General features: G+C 54.2%; 1 protein-coding gene across 1 annotated transcript in view; it reads left to right on the forward strand.

Annotated features, from left to right (window-relative positions):
* Positions 1 to 12,745, forward strand: part of B4GALT5 (beta-1,4-galactosyltransferase 5) — a 32,789-nt gene extending 20,044 nt beyond the window's left edge. Inside the window, exons 2-9 of the mRNA XM_083802072.1 lie at positions 799 to 933; positions 4,293 to 4,406; positions 5,250 to 5,374; positions 5,822 to 5,938; positions 6,750 to 6,937; positions 7,135 to 7,257; positions 7,708 to 7,809; positions 9,653 to 12,745. Coding sequence (XP_083658198.1) covers positions 799 to 933; positions 4,293 to 4,406; positions 5,250 to 5,374; positions 5,822 to 5,938; positions 6,750 to 6,937; positions 7,135 to 7,257; positions 7,708 to 7,809; positions 9,653 to 9,800 — 1,052 coding nt within the window. The 3' untranslated portion in view covers positions 9,801 to 12,745. The remainder of the gene's footprint in view (positions 1 to 798; positions 934 to 4,292; positions 4,407 to 5,249; positions 5,375 to 5,821; positions 5,939 to 6,749; positions 6,938 to 7,134; positions 7,258 to 7,707; positions 7,810 to 9,652) is intronic.
* The last annotated feature ends 6,692 nt before the right edge of the window (positions 12,746 to 19,437 follow it).

Below are 19,437 nucleotides of genomic sequence, written 5' to 3' on the forward strand. Positions count from 1 at the left end.
AAATAATAGAGTTACAATTAGGAAATAGCAGGCAGCAGCTGCTCCGGAGGCTGCCGTGAGTGCTGTGGTCAGAAGGGGAAAGCAGAGGAGCGGCTGTGGCTGTGTGTACCAAGTGGGCAGCGCTGGCGGAGCAGCCTCGCGCCCTGATACGGGTCCCTATCTAATCGGGGCTCGGGCTTCCTGGCACCATCAGCTGCCGTTCCTGGTGTTAGTGTGGTCGGCCCTCTATTTTTTCTCCTCCCTGGTTTCAAATCAAGGTGTTCTGTAGAGGGGCTGGCAGGGGACCTGGTGCACGCACTGCCCAGGGCGCAGGAGGGTGATGGTGAGGAGCGTTTTGCTGAGGGACGGCAGGAGGAGCGTGCGTTTCGGTGCCATGGGTAACGTGCCCTGTGCCCAGGTGCCAGCCCAGCCCTTGCGCTGCGGTCTAGGGATGGATGAGTTTCTGTGTCCGGTCGTGCTGCTCAGTTTCCTGTTCTAATGATACTTCCGAACTATACGTCCATACTTGCACAACAGAAGGTGTTTAACCTGTAAAGCCAAGTGACAGTCTGCGCTGTCAGGAGCGGCTGTGAGCTCCCCTTGTTCGTCAGCCGGGGTTGCAAAGGTGCCTTCCCCCCACGCTCCAGCCGCGCGCCCTTCGCAGCTCCCGGCGGGTGACCCAGGGAAGCTCCTGGCAGCAGGGAGCTGCGGCACAGCAGGGTGCTGGGAATGCTTCCAAAAGACTCGTGTTCCTCTTTCCTCCAAGAGCTGCTGCTCACGGAAATCTTTTTTCTTTTTTTTTTTTTTCTCTCCTTGCAGTGAACACCTACCTCTTCATGATGCAAGCCCAAGGCATCATGATTCGTGAGAACATGAGAACAATAGGAGCTCAGGTGTACGAGCAGGTGGTCCGCAGTGCCTATGCCAAGAGGAACAGCAGTGTGAATGACTCAGGTATTTCCTTAATTGTCATTTTGATTAAAGTCTTCATTTCCGGTGAAAATCAAGTTGACCCGAACTGCTCTGGGTTCATAAATAATTTATCTTGGAAATAATTTATGGTGGTAAACGCAGGGTGGGGATTTTGATTCACTGGTTTCTTCTACATGAAAGTTTTTTTAATTCAGATGCTTCTCACTTAAATAAGGGGTGGAAATCCTGATAGGTCTAAAATGACTGGATATTGAGCTGGAAAACTCTGCTTTCCAGGAAATTCAGCTTGTTAGCTTCTACCAATCTGAGGATAAACACTTTCAAATTCAGTGCAAGGATCAGGTTTTGTATTTAAAAAAAAAAAAAAAAAAGCTTCTCAGGCTCACGCATGCTCCCAGAGCCATGGCATCACGCACGTGGAGGAGCCTGTGCGTATCAGCTTCACTCTTCCCATTCAGGGCTGAACCGAAATGACTCGGCTGGAGGTCTGCCACAGATCACATACTGAGCTCTGGGCGGGCTGCAGGGATCTGAGAGGCAGGCTCGGACTTCAAGGCTCTTTACCATCCGTACCATCAAGCTGATAAAAGGTTTACAAGTGTTTGTGTAAATATAGCACAGTGAAAACCTGAACGTGTGTGTCTGGGTACAGCTCGGCGTGGGGCACCCCGCTGGGGCTGGGCGAGCAGGTGTGACACTGAGCGTGGCTCCGGCGTTCCCGTGTCAGCTGCGGGCACATCGGTGCCGGCTCTGGCGCTGGTCTGGGTTCATCACCAGGGCTGAGAGAGTTAAAAAAGGGCAGGATTGCTTCGCAATGTAAATGCATGATGATGCCACTGCCCTGCTCGCCCCCAGGAGCGTCGGCTCCCATGTGCAGAGCGGGTGCTGCAGCCACTGTGCTCTGCACAGGGGGGTTTGGATCGCACCAGTGACCTGTGCGCTGAGGTCAGCCGGGCTGCCAGCCTGGGCTATTTTAAGGCTGGAGACGTCAGCTGAAGCAGATGCACGGTGAGGAAGGAGCTCACGCTCCCAACTTGAGAGGAGGAGGGCTGGATGCCTCGCCTCTGCGGCTGGCGGTGATGCAAGCCTCCCAGCTGGCAGCCTGCGGGGATCAGAGCCCTCCGAAACCTGCCGTGAACTCCTCCGGCGTGCGGTGGGCAGCGAAATGCTGCTGTGGGAATAACCAGCTCTGCACAGCCCTCGGCTCTGCCCAGACCCGGGCGGATAACCTCCCTGCTCCGGCAGCCTGCAGCAGCGCAGACCGCACGCCGGCCTTGGGTGACCTTCCCCTGGCACGAGGTTGGAGCGCACACGTGGTGGGCAGTGGTGGTGTCTGCCGGGCACGGCACTGCGGCCACCAGGACGGCATTATCGCTCGGATAGGCAGCTTCCTCCCTGAGCTTCTGCAGGGCCCTTGCTGTGATCTCCGTGGGCACGCTGTGGATGCAGCCCGGTGACGTGCATCCTCCCCACGCCACTGCTGGCTGTGTGGAAGCCGGGAGAGCAAATCCACACGTGCAGGCAGCGTGGGACAGCTGCCGGCAGGACCACCACAGGCCCGATGGCACGAGAAGACCCCGTGGCTCCTCGCTGGCTGGCCCTGCCCCAGCACCTCGCAGGCAGGAGGCTGCTGATGCTCTCCGAGCTGCAGCCTTGCCTGCCTCTCACCTGGGCCCCAGAAGGCAGCAGCTCTTTTATTACAAACAGGCTCGTGTGTGCGTGTCCTCCAGCACCTGTGGCTTTAATTTCTAGGGAGATTGCTTAGAAAAGTGACGTCCAGTCCTGAATGGCAGGGTGACACAGCGCGGGGTGGTGTGCTGCGAGCACCGTGTGCTTCTGCCTCACCTTCTATGTTTGTGCTTCGTCTCTGGTTTATTTTTCTTCTGTTATTCAAATGAGGAAGTTACTTTTTAAGCATTTGATAATAGATGCAAAAATAGGTTTCCAATTCAGCGAGCTAGGAGGCGTCCGGTCTGTGCTTCTGCAGCCCAAAATGGCAGCGCTTCATGCAAAAAGGCGAGCTGGGCATCGCTCTGTGGTGTCAGACAAACCCAGCGTCGAGAGCGTGTTCTGGTGATACCAGCTTAATGGGAACCTGGTTATTAAAATTTAGAGCAGTATCAAGCCTCCAAAAGCATCCATCAAGCATCTTTCAAAGCTGACAAGCCCCTGGATTCTGTCTGCAAGTCCATCAGAAGCCTGCCCGGGATGCTCCGGGTGCCCACTGGAGCAGACGAGCGGTGCTCACAGCACGATGGTGGGCTCCACTCCTGTAAATCTGCTGTTTGCTGCTGTGTCACCTGCAGCCCTTGTGTCCAAGGCCCTGCTGAGTTGCGTGGGCACCTCTGGGGCAGAAAGACCCCCTGGAGCCTTTGTCTCCAAAGAGCCGGTTTGTAGCGTGCTGGTGGGACGCCAGGACCACTAGGCTTTAGCGTGCTGGGAGCTGTGCCCATCGCGAGGCGGTGCAGTCAGCTTCGGCAGCGATGCCCTCACACGGGGAGGGAGCTGGAAGGGACAAGTCCTTTCTGCCCCAGTGGGTCAGGAGCACGGGGCTGTCTGAGATGTGGCTGGGTGGCCACAGTGCTAAATAGTTGCTTTCCAGCACCTCTGTGGGGCGGGGTGGTTTGAGGTGGGTGCTGGTGGTGTCCTGAGACCAAGAGGCAAACCCCCCGCTGTGCACTTGATGCTCTGAGAAAGTGGAGAGGCAGCATCTTCCCGTAGCAGCTGGGGCGTTACTACAGAAAGGAAACTTTTCTGCTACCTAAAATATAGGTTGCAGTTGGCCGGAGCTGTGGTGGCTATGGGCGACTGCAGAAAGCAGAAGTTCGTAGCTGCACAAAAACTTCCTTAAAGCGGCTGGAGGTGCAGCACGCCAGGGGCTTTTACCCAGAAGGTGAAAGGAAGCAGAGGAAGCAGGGTGCTGGAGAAACATGCCGCAACCTGCTGGGGCACAGAGTTTCCTCTGTGCAAGCCAAGGCAGGCTGCTTGTGAGCCTGTGGTCCCCTTGGTCCGCAGATTTCAGGGACGAGGTGTTCGGTAGCTTCTCCTGCCGTGCTCCTTGTGCTCCTTTGTTTGACCTGTCTGTGACACCTGGCGGTGATGCCCTGATCAGAAGGCTGAAGGTTTCTCTGGTGCGGCCTCACTCAAGGTGGCCGGGCTGCCCCCGCTGTCCTGCGGCTGCCCACCCGAGGCTGGGGACGAGCCCCTGGCTGGGTCACGGCTGCAAGTCGGGGGCTTGCGTTGGGTGGGGGCACCCCTGTGGTGCTGGGGATGCTCCCAGGTGTGGGCAGCTTCTGGAGTTTGCTCACGGTGGCTGCACAAACCGGAGACCCGCAGCTCAGCTGTAGACTCTTCCTTTTTTTTTTTTTATCCCTCCCCAGATTATCCTCTTGACCTGAATCACAACGAAACCTTTCTGCAAGCCACAACTTTTCTTCCCGAAGACTTCACCTACTTCCCCAACCACACCTGTCCCGAGAGGCTCCCTTCTATGAGTGAGTACCAGCGGGTGCAGAGCCACCCCTGCCTTCCCGGCGGCTCCGTGTGCCCCTCGTCACCTCCTGCCTGGCCTGGGTGGCAGTGGCACAGCGCGTGGCAGTGGCACAGCGCATGGCAGCGCCCCATTTCACCCGCGTCCCACCTCTCCCACGGAGCACCGAGGCCGGGGATGAATGGCAGCGCTGTTCTGAGCCGTCCCCTCCTGGGAAGCCGTTGTTTACCCAATTGCCTGAATTAATTCCTGCTACGTCGGAGGCACGTCTCCCTCCTCAAGCTTGCCCATGGCAAACGTGAACAAAAGGGGAATTGTGCACTGCCAGCCAGTGGAGAGGCCGGGCCAGCCCTTTTCCAGGGGCAGTGGGGTCGCTCCCTTGCCCTGAGCTGGGCATGAGCCATGGGGGGACGGGAGGGTGCGGGGTGCAGGCAGGACCTCTGCTGCAGCTAGGAGAAATGCTCCTGCCTAGGCATTGCTTCCGTGGGAAACTGGGCTTTCCAGGGTAAATCCTTCTGAAAAGGGGAAGGTGGCTCAGTATGGAGGTGTGGGGTTTTTGTCTGCCTGAAACCTCCGTGGAGAAGGGGGTGCTGGATGCCGGAGCTGCTGTGTGCCCCAACGGCGGTGGGTCTCTGATGGAGAGCTGTGTCCAGCAACAGCCGTGACGGCTGAGCAGGGCTGAGGAGCGACAAGGCCCACCAGTAGCATTCCCTAGTCGTCTTTTTTGGTGTCTGGGGACAGAAGAAGCCACTTGCAGTTGGTGCTGGGAGCAGAGGGCAAGGGGGAGCAGGCAGCAAGCTACCCCAGGAGCATGGCTCCTGACCTGCTGCTCCTGGTGTCTCCCCAGAGGGCCCCATCGATGTAAATATGAGTGAGATCACGATGGAGGACGTCCACCAGTTCTTCTCAAAAGACCCTTCCATCAAGCTGGGAGGCCACTGGAAGCCGAGCGACTGCCTGCCTCGCTGGAAGGTGAGCGGGAGGCTTGGAGCGCCTGGGGGGGTGGTGGGGGCACGTTACTGGGAGCACTGGGATCTACCTCTGGTGTGCTGCAGCTGCAGGGCAGCGGTGTGAGGATCCCCGCGATGTGGGACTGCAGCACCGGGAGAAACGCTGAAGCTGAGGGCTGTTAGCGACACACGAGTCAGCTCTGGGTTTCTGCAAGGGCTGCCAAGGGGTCAGGCAGCGATCCTGGCTGGCTGCTTCCCCCTGACAAGCATTCAGCTCACCCCCACCCTGTCTGGGGAGGGATTTGCTCAGGAGGCGAGGTGGCACTGCTGGGGACCTGTGCCCAGATTTACACACATTTATACAGGGGGAGCAGCACTGACACCGTGCCAGCAGCCTCCTCCCTGGGTCGGGGTCTGTAGGCTGCAGGAGCTGTTTTCGAGGTGCAGAGCTGTGTCCTTTCATCCCCAGGTGGCAATCCTGATCCCATTCCGCAATCGCTATGAGCATCTTCCGGTCCTCTTCAGGCACCTTATTCCAATGCTGCAGCGTCAACGTTTACAGTTCGCGTTTTATGTCGTGGAACAAGTAAGTGGGTCGCGGTGCTGCGCCGGGCGGGCGGTGCTGGGGGCGGACATCGCAGCCTGCCAGGGCAGCAGTGCTCTGTGTCCCGAGGGGTTTACCCGACAGATCGCATCCCTTCAGCTTCTGAAGGTCTGGGGTTAACGTTGCAATGTTCAAATTGTCCCAGCCCGCTGAAAAGCGGCACAGCTGAGAGACGTGCCCAAAAATGACTTATTTTAATCTAAAAAAATCCAGTAGACTTGTTTAAAAAAAAAAAATAATTGAAAGAGATTTTAAACAAAACAAACTGCAGCTTTGAAGCAGGTATTTGCAGTTGAAATAATGCCGCATTATCGCTGTGTGTATTTGTAGTAGCTTCAGGGAGCATCCCCTGGGCCTGACGGGGTGGATGCATGCGCTTCTTGTCTGCGCAGTGTCTGGAAGCCTTCCATCAGTGTAGAACATAAGACTGTAATTTGATGTGTATGCTAACCTGTCACTTAAGCTATCTGATTTCATCCACCCCGTAAACATGCCTCCATATTTAGGTGCCCTTGCTCTTCTGGGCAGCAGCCAGTAGAGATTGATTGAGATTGTTTTGCCTTTTTTTCAAGTATCTGGCTAATGATACTTTTTGCAGCTTTATTTTTGCTACTGCAGTCTTGGTGTTTAAGTTTGGGTTAATCTCACTAGTCTGTCTGTTCCAACACATCGTTCCCCTTTGAGCAGTGGATCTGGGAGCTGACTGCTCTGCAGTTCCCTAAATAGGGCCGAGAGTGCGCGCACATGGCGTGAGCTTGTGCGGGGCTTCCCTTGAAGGCGCTCTCTCTCCTAGGCTGGTAACCAACCCTTTAACCGTGCCATGCTCTTCAATGTCGGCTTTCGGGAAGCAATGAAGGACTTGGACTGGGACTGTCTCATCTTCCACGATGTGGACCACATACCAGAAAACGACCGCAACTATTACGGGTGCGGCCAGATGCCGAGACACTTCGCAGCCAAGCTGGACAAGTACATGTACCTGTAAGCACCGCTCTTCCTCTTCGCTATGATAATAAATAAGAAGCAAGTGTTACATTTTCTTCTGAAAGGCAGAAGCCCAAAGTAAAGCACAAACGGGCATGGAGGAGAGCATCCTCACAGCTCAGCGTCCCCTGCTGCACGTGGGAAAGCCGCAGTTGGTGCCGCGGTCCCCGCACTGACCCTTCTCTCCCCCTCAGGCTCCCCTACAACGAGTTCTTCGGCGGGGTGAGTGGCCTGACTGTGGAGCAGTTCCAGAAGATCAATGGTTTTCCCAACGCCTTCTGGGGCTGGGGTGGTGAAGACGACGACCTCTGGAACAGGTACGGGCTCAGCCCGCGTCCCTGCGATGGGCAGGGCTCCCTGTGGCGTGGTGCTGCTGCCAGCTCCGCGCAGCACAGAAATTCCAGGAACTCGAGGAATTCCTGAGCACAGTGCCGTGGTCCCCGAGTGCTGGAAGCGGCCTCAGCCCCATGTTGATGTTTAGCCCCTTGCTGTGCCGTGCTCACCTGGCTGGGCAGAGCCAGCCTGGCTGGAGGTGACGTGGTGTGGGTGGGTGACCATGTCAAACCGATCCTCAGCTGAACCTCAGGTACCCGGAGGTGCTGAGCATGGTGCAGCTTAGGCTGAGGTGGGGAGTTTGCTTAGCTTATCTGCTCGGTGGAAAGGCAAAGCTACGATAGGGGCCACAAGTGCCCTCACTGTGCGAGCTGGCGGCACAACAAGGGCAGCTGTTTATTTTACTTCTTATTTTTCTTCCCTTTCCAACGCAGAGTGCAGTACGCAGGCTATTCGGTGACTCGGCCAGAAGGAGACACAGGGAAATACAAATCAATTCCCCACCATCATCGGGGAGAAGTGCAGTTCCTAGGAAGGCAAGTGATGTGTTTTTTATTTTATTTTTAAAGGTCCCAGAGGCCTTCACAAAGTCTATGCCATGTGCAAGGCTCCCTGCAGCTGTCAGAAGGCAATAACAGCCACAAGTTGCAAAGGAAACAAACTGTGGGGAGAAGAGGGAGGCGGAGCACTGCTGGGCATCCAGGGTGTTTCGTGCCTAAGGCAAGGGGTCCTTGTGGTGTGCTTGCAGCTCCTTGGGTGCTGCCCAAAAGGCAGGGCTGTCAGACATCCGTGAGCCAGAGTTGTTTCAGAGGGTACGACCGCTCAAGGAACGGCTGCTGCTGCTGGGGGACATGGGTGGAATTTGAGTCTTCTGCAAACTATGCAATAGGAAATCAGAGAAATACCTTTTTTTGCAATCAACGGCAGGAATTAACACTTGCAGGGCGCGAGCTGCTGCATGGTGCTAGCTCTGTTCTGGAAAGCGGCTGCTGGCTGCTCTGGCAGAAGAAGGGGGCAGCAAGGGGGCTTTGTTCTGCAAAACACCACTTGAATTCGCTGCAGATTCAGAGGAGAAATGAACTCGCATGCTGATTGTCAGTCATCTACAGAGGATTTGTTTTGGGGGGTTTCCATTTGAGGTTATATATAATGGTTAGCCCTAGTTTTCATTTCTGTGTCAGACAGAATGCAGCAAGCGAGAGATGCTTCTCTCATTTCATTCTTGAAAAGAGGAATCGAGGAAGTCAATTTTGGCTTTAAAAAGCCATATTTAGTCAAGCCCTTGAAGCATGTAAGGACAGGAGTGCAGTGGGATGGAGCACTTGTTCCTGGCGCTTCTCTGGCCTCCCCCTGGCTCCAGCAGGCAGCCCCGGTTCGATCTGGGCACGAGCTGTGGGTCAGGGGCAGCCCCTGCCCAGGAGCCAGGCTGGTAGCTGTGTGGTTTCGCTCCATTTCACCTCCTACAAGAGCCCCCCTTCTGGCTCTCCTCTCTGCCGCAGCTTTTCCCACCCAAGCAGGGAACCCGACAGTTTTCTCAGGGAAATTATTTGTCAAGATGCCGTTTCCTGCCACCGTCCTGCTGTTGCAACCTCTTTGAAGTCAGTTTAGGCTCTTCAGCCTGCGGTCTGACCCGGAGCCTTCCTTTTCCTCCTGGCACATCCGTTCCCTCCTGCTTTTCCTGTGCCCAGGTCCCAGCCCTGGCTTCCCCTCGCCCCATGCAGCGGTGCTGGGTGCTGCCAGGTGCTGGCACTGGGTGCTGCAGGGCAGGGTGTCCTGTCCTGCCATGATGCTTCAGCTTTTTTTCTCCTTACCCCCTGGCCCCCCCACACACCCCCTCCCACCTTAGGCCTTAAATTTCATCACGCTGCCCTTAAATTTGCTTGAGGCTGCTCTTGTGCACCAGCTGCAGTTTCCTTCCCCAAAACACAGTTCTAGGTTTACTTCTTCCTCCCCCGTTGCTCACACTAAAACCATTAGTTCTGCTCTGGTGTGGCGTCCTGTTTCCTAAAAATGGAGAGGACCACATCACCTATCAGCTGCTTTTCTACGGGATGTTTTGGCTGGAGCAGGGCAGGAGCCCTCCCTGAGCCCGGGAAGGCTTTGGGCAAGAACCGCTGCTTGTCTGAGAGCTCAGCGCCTGCTCGGTGCCCAGGGAGCACAGGTAGCATCCTGATCTGTATCAGGTGGTAGAATTTTGTGTCATTTTGTGACACTGGGGCTGCTCACGTGCCAGGAATGTACAAAAGGTGACGGTCCTCTTTACTGAGGACTCAGAAATTCTGTTTTGCTGATGGGGCTGTCTGGTCTAAGGGTATGGGCTCTGCACGGCTCCGTGTGATATAACAGTGCCTCCATGGGCCTCTGGTTCTCCCCGAACAGGTACGCCTTGCTGAGGAAGTCGAAAGAAAGGCAAGCCCTGGATGGCCTCAATAACTTGAACTACTTTCCTAACGTCACGTATGACGCCTTGTATAAGAACATCACTGTTAACCTGACACCGGAGCTGGCTCTGGTGACCGAATATTAAGAGGAAAAAATAACTTTGCTCTGCCCTTCACCAAGAAAGCACCACGCCAGACTTTCTTTTCCAGGGGTTATCGAGGACGAAATACTTTGTCTAATGAAGGATCACAGTATTTTGGAGAATAAGGCTGAAAGTGCACGCACAAATTGTCCTAGCTGTTCCAATCCAACCCAGTACTCGTGCAGCGAGCTCAGCAGTCATTTTCTTCCCGCGCCACTTGCTTTCTGGGTTTCAGGACGACAGTTTGAACTGCTGCTCTCGTCTCCACATTCCTCCAGCAATCTCCAGCACCAGACTCGCCTCGGACGTGCTTTCTCCTCCAGGAACCAGCTCAGCCGAGGGACTCTGGCTTCCCGGCGGTGAACGTCGGAAGCAATTCAGTCGGCAACTGCCCCAGTGGGAGATCAGACGACTTCTGATACCGTTCTTCTACATTTGTGCGGTTTTTTAAATGACCTGCTTGAAGTATATACAACAGAATCGCTTCTTAAAGAAGTGTAAGTGTAAATATGCTGTGTAAATTGCCCCTTTTTATTTTCTTCTATGGTTTGAATCCAAGCTAGAGGTTTACATAAGGTCACTCATCTTAGTCCTGAATTCTGTAAACACTTGTGTGTGCATCACTGTACTTGTGCAAGTTGTTCCCTTTTCAGCCAGTGAGACTGCTTGCATGATTTAAGCTATGCATATGCATAAATATTTGTGGGACAGGGCCCTAAACTTCAAAATGTAGCGGATGAGAAATACAGCCATGTCATCACTCCTTACAGGAATCATGTAGGTGGCTTCTTCCATGAAGGGTGAAGAAGTGGGAATATTTATGGAGAAACTCCCATTTCTATCGTGTTCACAACATACTGTACAAATCAGTCTGAAAGCCATATGGGATAAAATCCATCGCCTGTCGCCCTGTCTCCCACCCTGATGGTAAGCGCAGCTCAGCAGGTTGCCCCAGAGCTCCTGGGGGGCCACGCGGGCAAGCCACTCGTCCTGCCCCTGCTGTACCCCCGCCCCAAACTGCCCCCTGCAAGCAGGGCTGTGCCCTCGCTCCTTGAGGGGGGCAGTACGATTTGGGGTGGTTCTGTGGAGGAGGATTTGGGGTTCATTGCGTAAAACCAGCAGTACGCTGCAGCGATGGAGGTTAGAGCTGAGTGGCGCGCTTGCTTGTCCCTGTTGGCCACCTGAAAGTGCTGGCAGGAGTGCAGGTAGTGGGCAGGCTGTCCGAAGGGTTCCGGTATGGGATAAATGAAGGACGCATGAATTGCATTCATGCAAACGTGAGTACCAGGAACTTGAGAGCTTGGTCTGACACCCCAACCAGTCGCCCAAATTTCAGTCGTCCCTTCCCCTCCCGTCCCATCTTCCCCTCCTCTCCTCCGCGGCAGGCAGGGGGAGGCTGGGCTGTGCTTTCCAATCTCTTCCTCACCGAAAGCCAGCCCGTCGGTTACACAGCGTGTACACAGTCATTTTTACTGGACCTCTCTGACTTAAAAGTAAATACGTTGGGGGTTGTGTTTTAATTTGTATTTATACAACACTTGTGAGTACTTAACCTCAGAAGTACTTAACTTTCTTTTTATTGCATTGTTTGCCTTCGGTTTCTGTAACTGCTCATGGTTTATATTGTTTTCTTGGTTCCGTGGACGTATGATCCCCATACGCATCTGTTGTGGGTGTGACTGCCCAGGGCATTCCTAACCTGTATCCAGAAAACGTCAGTTTAGAAAACAGTTCTCGTGTAGATCTTATCAGCCGGCATGAGAGGACAGCGAGTCTGCCCTTGAAAAGCGCTGATAAGTTTGTAACTTAGGTTTAAAGTCTTTGAATTTACATGTGCTTTAAAATTGCTTCCCGAGGGAATTCACCGTGGTTATTCGCAGGCAGAGGTGAGGATTTGCTTTTTATGGCGCATATAGCAATAAAGACTTTCGCTACTGAATCTTGATCTCCGATTCACGTGGACCCTTTTCAGATGCTAAACCCGTGTTGCCCTGCCCCTCTTTTTTCTTTAATCTCGATCCCTTGCTAGAAATCTGTCTTTGTTTAATGGTGCTTCAAACAAGGAATGTATTTCAACTAGTCAACGTTCACTACCGCAGGAATCATGCATGTGTGTGTGAGTAGGTGTTAAACTACCTTTGTTTGAATCCTCAGCCTTTGACGTGTACCTGACATCCATTGCACCTTGTGTTGAACAAAGAAAGATGTTACCTCTGCTCAGAAATGCACTCTGCGGTTGGCATAAAAGGGTCCATTTCCCCCCCCAAGCAGCATCCCTGTTCATAGTTCCTTTGTTCTAATCACGTTGAATTTTTTCCCTTTTTAAAATGTGGAATATCTTAAAATGTGCACTGTTAATCTTATCAGCTATGTCAAATACTGTATAGTAAATGTAACTGTTAAAAACATACTGTCAAGCGCATGTGCTGTTATGGTGTAAAAATTCTCGTATTAAGGAGAACTTGTACATATTCTGGCAGCTGAAACTCAACAAGGCCACTTGTTCACCCCTTCCACATCAACACCGTCTCTCAGCCCTGCTGGAGGGCAGGTCATGTTCAATGCTGACTTCTTTTTTTTTAATGAGCCATGTGGGTTTTATTTGCTAAAGTATTTATTTTCAGTTCATTATTTGTAAAGCTCTGCTTCTCTAAGGGAGGTACTGTCTGAGCAACAGCCACACACTTCTATTCACTCGCCATCAGAAGTGGCTTTAAACTACAACGTATCTTTCCATCACCACGGCTTTTGAGCTTACTGTTATGTTTTTAAGAGGTGCCAGGGGGACATTTTTGCACTGAAGACTAGTGTTTTAAAACACACACACACACTTCTCAGCAAAGCAATCCTTTGTGTCATTACATTTATTTACCCATGTGTTTGTACATTTTTGTATTTGTTAATTTATGAATGATTTTTTCAGTAAAAAATACATATTCAAGAACAAAGAGTGCAGCCGTTGCTTTTTCTCTCGGAGCTGGGGGGGGCGCTTTGGGTGTGCGGATGGGGGTGTTTGCGTGACCTCTGGGGGGGAGGTGAAATCTGCAAGCCCTGAGGGTGAGCAGGGAGGGAGGGAGGGTGGGGGTCCCTGGGCAGGGGCTGCAGCAGCCAGGAGCGACGTCTGCGTGCTGACAGCTGGCCGGGAGCTGCTCTGGGGAGCCCCCAGCCCTGGTGCTGGGCTAGAGCTGCTGCCTGGAATGAAGGGGGCGTAGGAACCCCAGGGGTGTACTGCTTTGTGCGTGCTACAGCCGTGTCTTCCAAGCATCTGATCTGGTGTGGTGCTGGCGGAGAGGCCGGCAGCCTCGGGGGAGGTGAGTTTAGGAAGTTATTTGGCTGCGGAGAAAGCTGGCAGAGAGCGTTTGTAATTAGATTTTTGATCAGGCCAGGCAAGCTTCCTTACAGCAGCTTTAAAATATCTTCCTCCTGCTCTGCAGTGCGCAGGCACGCTAGAATAAATAGCTGGCAGCCTCGGTTTGTCCCAGGCCTTGCCTTTATTTAGCTCTCCATCTTCTGGGAAGCTGCCTCCCACCCACGGCGCTGGGCTGGAGCCTGCAGGGTGGCAGGCTGCTTCCTGCACTGCTGCCTGCCTGGGGCTGGGGGGATCCGGGGGGGCACGCAGACCCTGCTTGACCACACCAAGAGGAGAGTTTCTGCCCTGCTAAACCCCAGAATTGTTGCTGGCCTGAGCCAGCGCCTGCTGGGCTACCAGAAGGCACCAGCCAGGAAAGCCACTGGAGAAAATGCCTTGGCACTGATAGAAATCGGGGGTTGGCCTTATATAGGAAAACCCAAATTCATAGGGAAAGCCCGTGGGCCGTCCTGGCTGCTTGCTTGGAAGGAGCTCAGGTGCCTGGCAGCGCTGTGGCTCCAGCAGCATCGCCGCAGACCTGGCTGTGTGTGTCACCGGGACCCCTCGTGGGGCCCTGCAGTGCTTGGTCCCCCCCAGGGACACAGCCAGCCCTTGGCGTGGGATCCTGTCCAGCTGCAGAAAGCAGAGCTGGAAGCAAAACCCCATTTTGCAGGGATTGAAGAGCCAAGCACAGCGAGGGGCCGGCTCGCAGCAGCTCTGGCACAGCCACCGCCGCAGAGCCCCGGCTTTCCTGGAGCTGCCCACGCCGTGTGGGAGAGCTCCCCCTGCTCCCACCGAGCGGCTCAGCCTTCTGCGCTGCGCAGTCCTCCCGCTTTGCTGCAGAGAGCTAGAAAAACCCACACAACTAAAGCAGAGCGTTTCCTCCCACATCCACCCTCTGCTTCTGGCACAGCCAACCTGCCCGGGACGGCCTCGTCCCGCAGCCTGAGTCACGGACGTGTGCTGGGAGCGCGTCTGGGCCGTGTCCCTGCCGGCCCCGAGCAGCCCAGGATCCCGGCCCCACAAGGATGTCCTCCAGGAGAGCTGCTGGGATGGCTGGGGCAGGAATTGGTGCTGGTTTCTACCCTCCTCTGATGTATTTCTCCAGCCTGGGCAGGTTCGGAGCTGGGCACAGCCCTTGCAGAGACCCAGCGTGGGCTGGAGCTCGTCCCCAAAGAGCAGTGCTGGGCTACTCATGTTCTGCATCTAGTCACTGCCCTTCGGAGCACCCACACAAGAAATTAGGCTTTTTTGGAACATCTGATAAATACCACGGAAACCTTAAGGATGGTTTTTCCCCCAAAGACCTGTGCAGTGTCACCTTTTCCTGCTAGAGGCAGCAGAGCCAGCTGGTGACTGCGTCCGTGTAACTGAAGACAGGGCAAAGACATCGATGCGGCCCCTCTTGCCGGGTAGATGGAGATGAGCTGCTCCCAGCTGTATCTTAATGGGGTTAATTAGTGCTGACAGCATCAGCCCCAGCAGGACGGGCTGTGCTGATTTTGCCCCAGCTGCAGGGTTTCTCCATCCCCAACCCGCAGAGGAGCTGCCCCGGCCATGGGGTCCCCAGCCCCGTGGCTTTGCCACCCGCACTGCCCCTGGGAAGGACAGGGTGTCCCCAGGTATTTGTTCTTCCCTTGGGCGAGCCACATGACGATATTGACTGTTATTTAAGGGCTGCTCTTGGTAGTTAAGAGGTGGGAGGAGAGGCACACAGGAGTGGTGGAGTGAGGGGAGGTTGCTGGGGCTTTTGTTGCACTGGTGGAGGGGCGAGGAAAGTCTCCGGCCCTGGACTCTGCCCTTCTCGGCAGCAGCTTCATGGCTTAAAGGAGTCAGGCTGGGCTTGATAACGTTTATCTGGGGTTTCGGGCTATACTGTTTAAAGAGCAATAAGCAGGGCCATGGTGGCTGGTCCACGTCATTGCTCTCGGGCTCTCCAGCACCACAAAGGCTTTGCATACCGCCCTAATTGCTTTTGGATAAGAAAAACACAAAAAGGGCAAAACTCATGCGTATCACCTGGGTGAAGGAAAAGCAAACACCTCCCAGCCGTGGCAGGCTTGGGCTGTTCCTTTACCCTGTGGACACCGCGGTGCCACTGGTGTGGGGATGAGGGACAGCGCTGTGCTGGGTGAAGCAGGGCGTCTGGTTTGCACGGTGGTGGCTGGGCTATACAGGCAGTGCTGGTCAGCTGGGTAGAGCTAAGGAGAGCTTTGAAGAACAGTGAGAAACCAGCTCCTTACGCACCGGTTCGAGCCGTGGGGACAGCAGGCGGTCTCGAGGAAGGCAGTTCCCGGCAGCCACAAAGGCGGCGTCACACACTTGGGAATCTCTTGCACAACCGCCCACGTCAGCCCGCCTGCGTGCTCGGCAGCGTGGCTGTTCCCAGGCAGGCAGGCGTGGAGCTGCTCTCCGGGGCCATAAAGCCGTGAGTCACCGTGCAAGAAGTGTCAAGTGTGGGGCCGCTTGCCAGCGAGGTGGGGCCGGTCCTGCCCCGGAGGTGTCAGGGATGGGCAATGCCTCCCCGGTGCACCCGAGCAAAACCGACGGCTCCGCTGCAGCTTGCATTCACCCGTGAGACAGAGGACAGCCTGGGGACCAGGGATGGTGGGGGATAATGTAACCCCCCTCCTGCTGCCCAGGGTCATCCCCAGACGCCAAGGCTCCTGGCTGCCCCATATCTCATCCCATGCTCCTCTCCCCTTGATTGCATTAAAGCAGCTAATCTCGTTATCGGGGTGATGGCCTGGGATCTATCACGGGCTTGTGTGTGCTGGGGTCTTTGTTATCAGTAACAGCATCTTCAGCCCATGGCTGAGACCTAATCCCTTCGCCTGAGCTGAGATCTTCGTTTGACAAAGGAAATTCATTCATAATTTAGAGCTTCTTCTGTAGCTGGAAACTTTTCATGGGCGATTGAGCTGCCTGGAGGTGCCATAGACCCCTGCAGCTAACAGCAGGACTGAGGGGTGGCACAGGCTTAGACAGGGCTTATTTCTGGTGTGATTAGAGCTCATTTAGAGGAGGGTCACGTTAACCAGAGACAGGGCTCACAGCAGCTGAAGGGGTCAGTAACTGTGCCTTTCACCGGCCGTGGGGGGAACCCCATAGCTCCCGGGGGGGCTGGTGGGTCCCTAAATGCAAATCAGCTTTTCTGCCTGGGTTCCTGCCGAGCTGCTCTCTCTGCTTTGCTTACTCCCAACAGAAACAATTGCTTTGCTCTGCTCTGCAGCTGTTCCCGGGGTGGCTATATGTGCTGCCCCGGGTTTTCTTCTTGGAGGGGTCCTGCCCACCCCAGGGTGGGCTCCTGCTTGTGCCCGGGGGGCTGCAGCCCCTCTCCCGGTCCCCAGGGCCCGGGTACCCCGGGCAGCTCCGGCGGAGAGCGGTGCGAAAGCCCCCCCTGGTGGCAGGCTCCGGCTGTCCCTGGCTGGGCACTGTGACGTGAAGGGGAGAAAATAAAAATAAAATGACCAAATTGCTCAGAGGACGCTGGTCTGGGAAAAACTATATCCGGTTCCTGCAGAGGGAGAGAGAAATTCCCAATTTTTCGGAGACATTAAAAAATGCCAGTGAAAGCCACATGTGTCTCAAGGTGCCCAGGGATGCTGAGCGCCTGGTGGGCGAGTAGCTGTCGGGTTTTCTTCCTTAGCATGAGAGCCTGGCCTTGAAGGTGCTTGAAGATGCTCCCAGACATCCCCGTGCTGTTCCCCTGAGACCTCTGGTGAGTTATTCCCAGGCTTGCAGCTGCCGCTTGCTACTGAGAAGAAATCATAGTAACTGCTTCTCGGCTGCTTAATTGCTTTCATATGCGGGGTGCCAACGATGGAAACGCCCGGTCGGGATCTCCCTCTTGCTGCCCCTTCGCTGAGCAAAACTGAGCCTGTTGTGGATTTCCTTGTCCCATGACTTAAACCAGGGAAAGCTCCGAGCTGAAGAGAAACATATGTTCGCAGACTCTGATGTGATGCTTCATGTTCATGCTATTTTACCCTTCTGTTTAATCCTTTTCTCTATTAATATTTATCAACATAACATTTTTCTTCTTTTAAACAAAGTCAAAGTTTTGCTTTAAAGGAAAAAAACATTTTTCAAAGCTTGGAAATCTTTCAGGTCCCACGTTCCTCCTCCTCCCCTGCTTGTTTTGGCCCTAGCTACAGTCTATTTTTCATGAAAAATATTGTTCTATAGAAACACCAGATAAACTTGCCTAGCTCTGATGCTGTCAGCTCAGGGGAAGGCTGGTGTCACTGTGCTTCCCAGTAGCCCGTAACCACTGGAGAGGTGGTTGTTTTTGTATGTTTGGTTTGTTCTGACAGGATCTGAAGCTTTTATGGCAGCAATGCTGCCAGGCCTTTTGCGAACACGAGACCCCACTGTGTTTCTCTAGTACCACTATGCCGTATGTGTGCTGGGAACAGGCAAGCAGGTAGGAAATGTCCCTTGCTGCTTCAGGGTCTGCTGTGGGAAGACAAGGAGCTGCAAAGCCCCTGGGATCTGAGCTGAGAGTGCTGGTGAGAGCATAAAAACTTATGTCTACGTTTAAAAACCTAATAAAATCGGCTGACGGTCAGGCTCAAAGGGTTGTGGTAAATGGGGTTGCATCAGGCTGGCAGCCAGTCACTAGCGGGGTTCCTCAGGGCGCCATCCTGGTGCAGCCTCACCTCGAGCACGGTGTGCAGGGTTGGGTACCACGGTATAAAAAGGACATAAAGCTAGTGGAGAGTGCCCCGAGGAGGGCTACAAAGATGGGAAAGGGTCTGGAGGGGAAGATGCATGAGGAGCGGTTGAGGTCCCTTGTTTTTTTCAGCCCAGAGCAGAGCAGGCTGAGGGGAGGCCTCATGGCGGCCTGCAGCTCCCTCACGAGGGGAGCGGAGGGGCAGGCGCTGAGCTCTGCTCTCTGGGGACAGCGACAGGGCCCGAGGGGACGGCATGGAGCTGGGACAGGGCAGGGTCAGGCTGGGTGTTAGGGACAGGTTCTGCAGCTGGAGGCTTACGGTGCTCTGACACTGTTTGGACAAACTGGGGGAGGGAGGGAGGGAGCGGGGAGCTGCATCCTCGGCAGCTGTGTGGGCTCCGTCTGGCAGCCCGCCTGCGCAGGAAGAGGTTGGCAGCCAGCTTGGGACAGCTTGCAGGGGCAGCTGGGCGTTTAGAAAAGGAGGTGGGTGTTTCCGCAAGTCCCCTGAGTGTATCTGGAGAGCCTCTTCCCCTGGGGGAAGTTCATAAGGAAGAAAGCGTCCCTTGGTAAACCCAGGTGTCACAAAGGCCTAACTCGCACGTCCCTGCGGTGCTCCTGAACCCTACAAGCGCTGGTGGCTGGGGCTCCTGCCCGCCTCCCAGGAGCACTTTGTCAGACCAGGTGCAGGTCAGGATGCTGCAGATTTTTAACTTCATGCTGGAAGCCTTTCAAGTACTGTCTCCTCCTGAGACATTGCAGTTCATGTTTTTCGTAAGCATACAGCAGCATCATGAAGCCTGACAGTGGTTTATGTTGGCAGATTCCTGCTGCCTTCACGTATCCATCTTATGCAAGTCAGATGTGCATCAGTTCTTTGGGTTTTTCGTGTTCTTATTTGGTAAACTTAGGTTAATGTTTGGGGAAACTCACACCAGAGCAGTCTGTGGGTATAAATCTCCTTTGAATGAATCCTCAGTGCCAAATTTTTTCAAACTAGATATTGACTGAGAGAGGTTTTTACTTAATATAAACTAGAGAAACTTTATGATGACAAAAGGTTTTCTTTTCCCCAACACTTCAAGCAATCTGTTGAAATGTTTTTTTCCCATGACTAAAGTCAGGTCAAAAACTGGGATTTTGTTCTTTGCTCAGTGGATTCCAACAGTCCTGCTCTGGCAGGCCGGGAAGGTCCCTCAGCAGCTGCCTGCACCAGCTTCAAGTTGTTTTGGGAGAAGTATGAGGGCTGACTTCAAACAACGTGCAGCACTGAGTGGTGGTAGAGCCCTTCTGACATTCAGTCTGGTTTGTCTTTTGTTCTGCTTTGTTTCTTTGCTTGATTGATTGACTTTTCCTTCTTCTTTAGGAGATATTTGTTGCAAAGTGAGGTTCTGGATACTTCACTTCAGATGAATCTAAAACTGCAGAGCTCTCAGGGCGATGCTCTACTTCAGATCAACAGCTTCCCACAGTTTACTGATGTGCTCACTGATGTGTGCGTCTGGCTGTGAAAACTGCAAAGCCCAGGCAGGAACACCTTCATGGTCCACAGTGTCCGTCAGCAAATGGCATGACCTTGTGAGCTGAAGGCTGCTTAACCTTTTCTCTCCCCTGACACA

Source organism: Anser anser (genome assembly GCF_964211835.1).
Source record: "Anser anser genome assembly, chromosome: 16".
NCBI lineage: Eukaryota > Metazoa > Chordata > Aves > Anseriformes > Anatidae > Anser > Anser anser.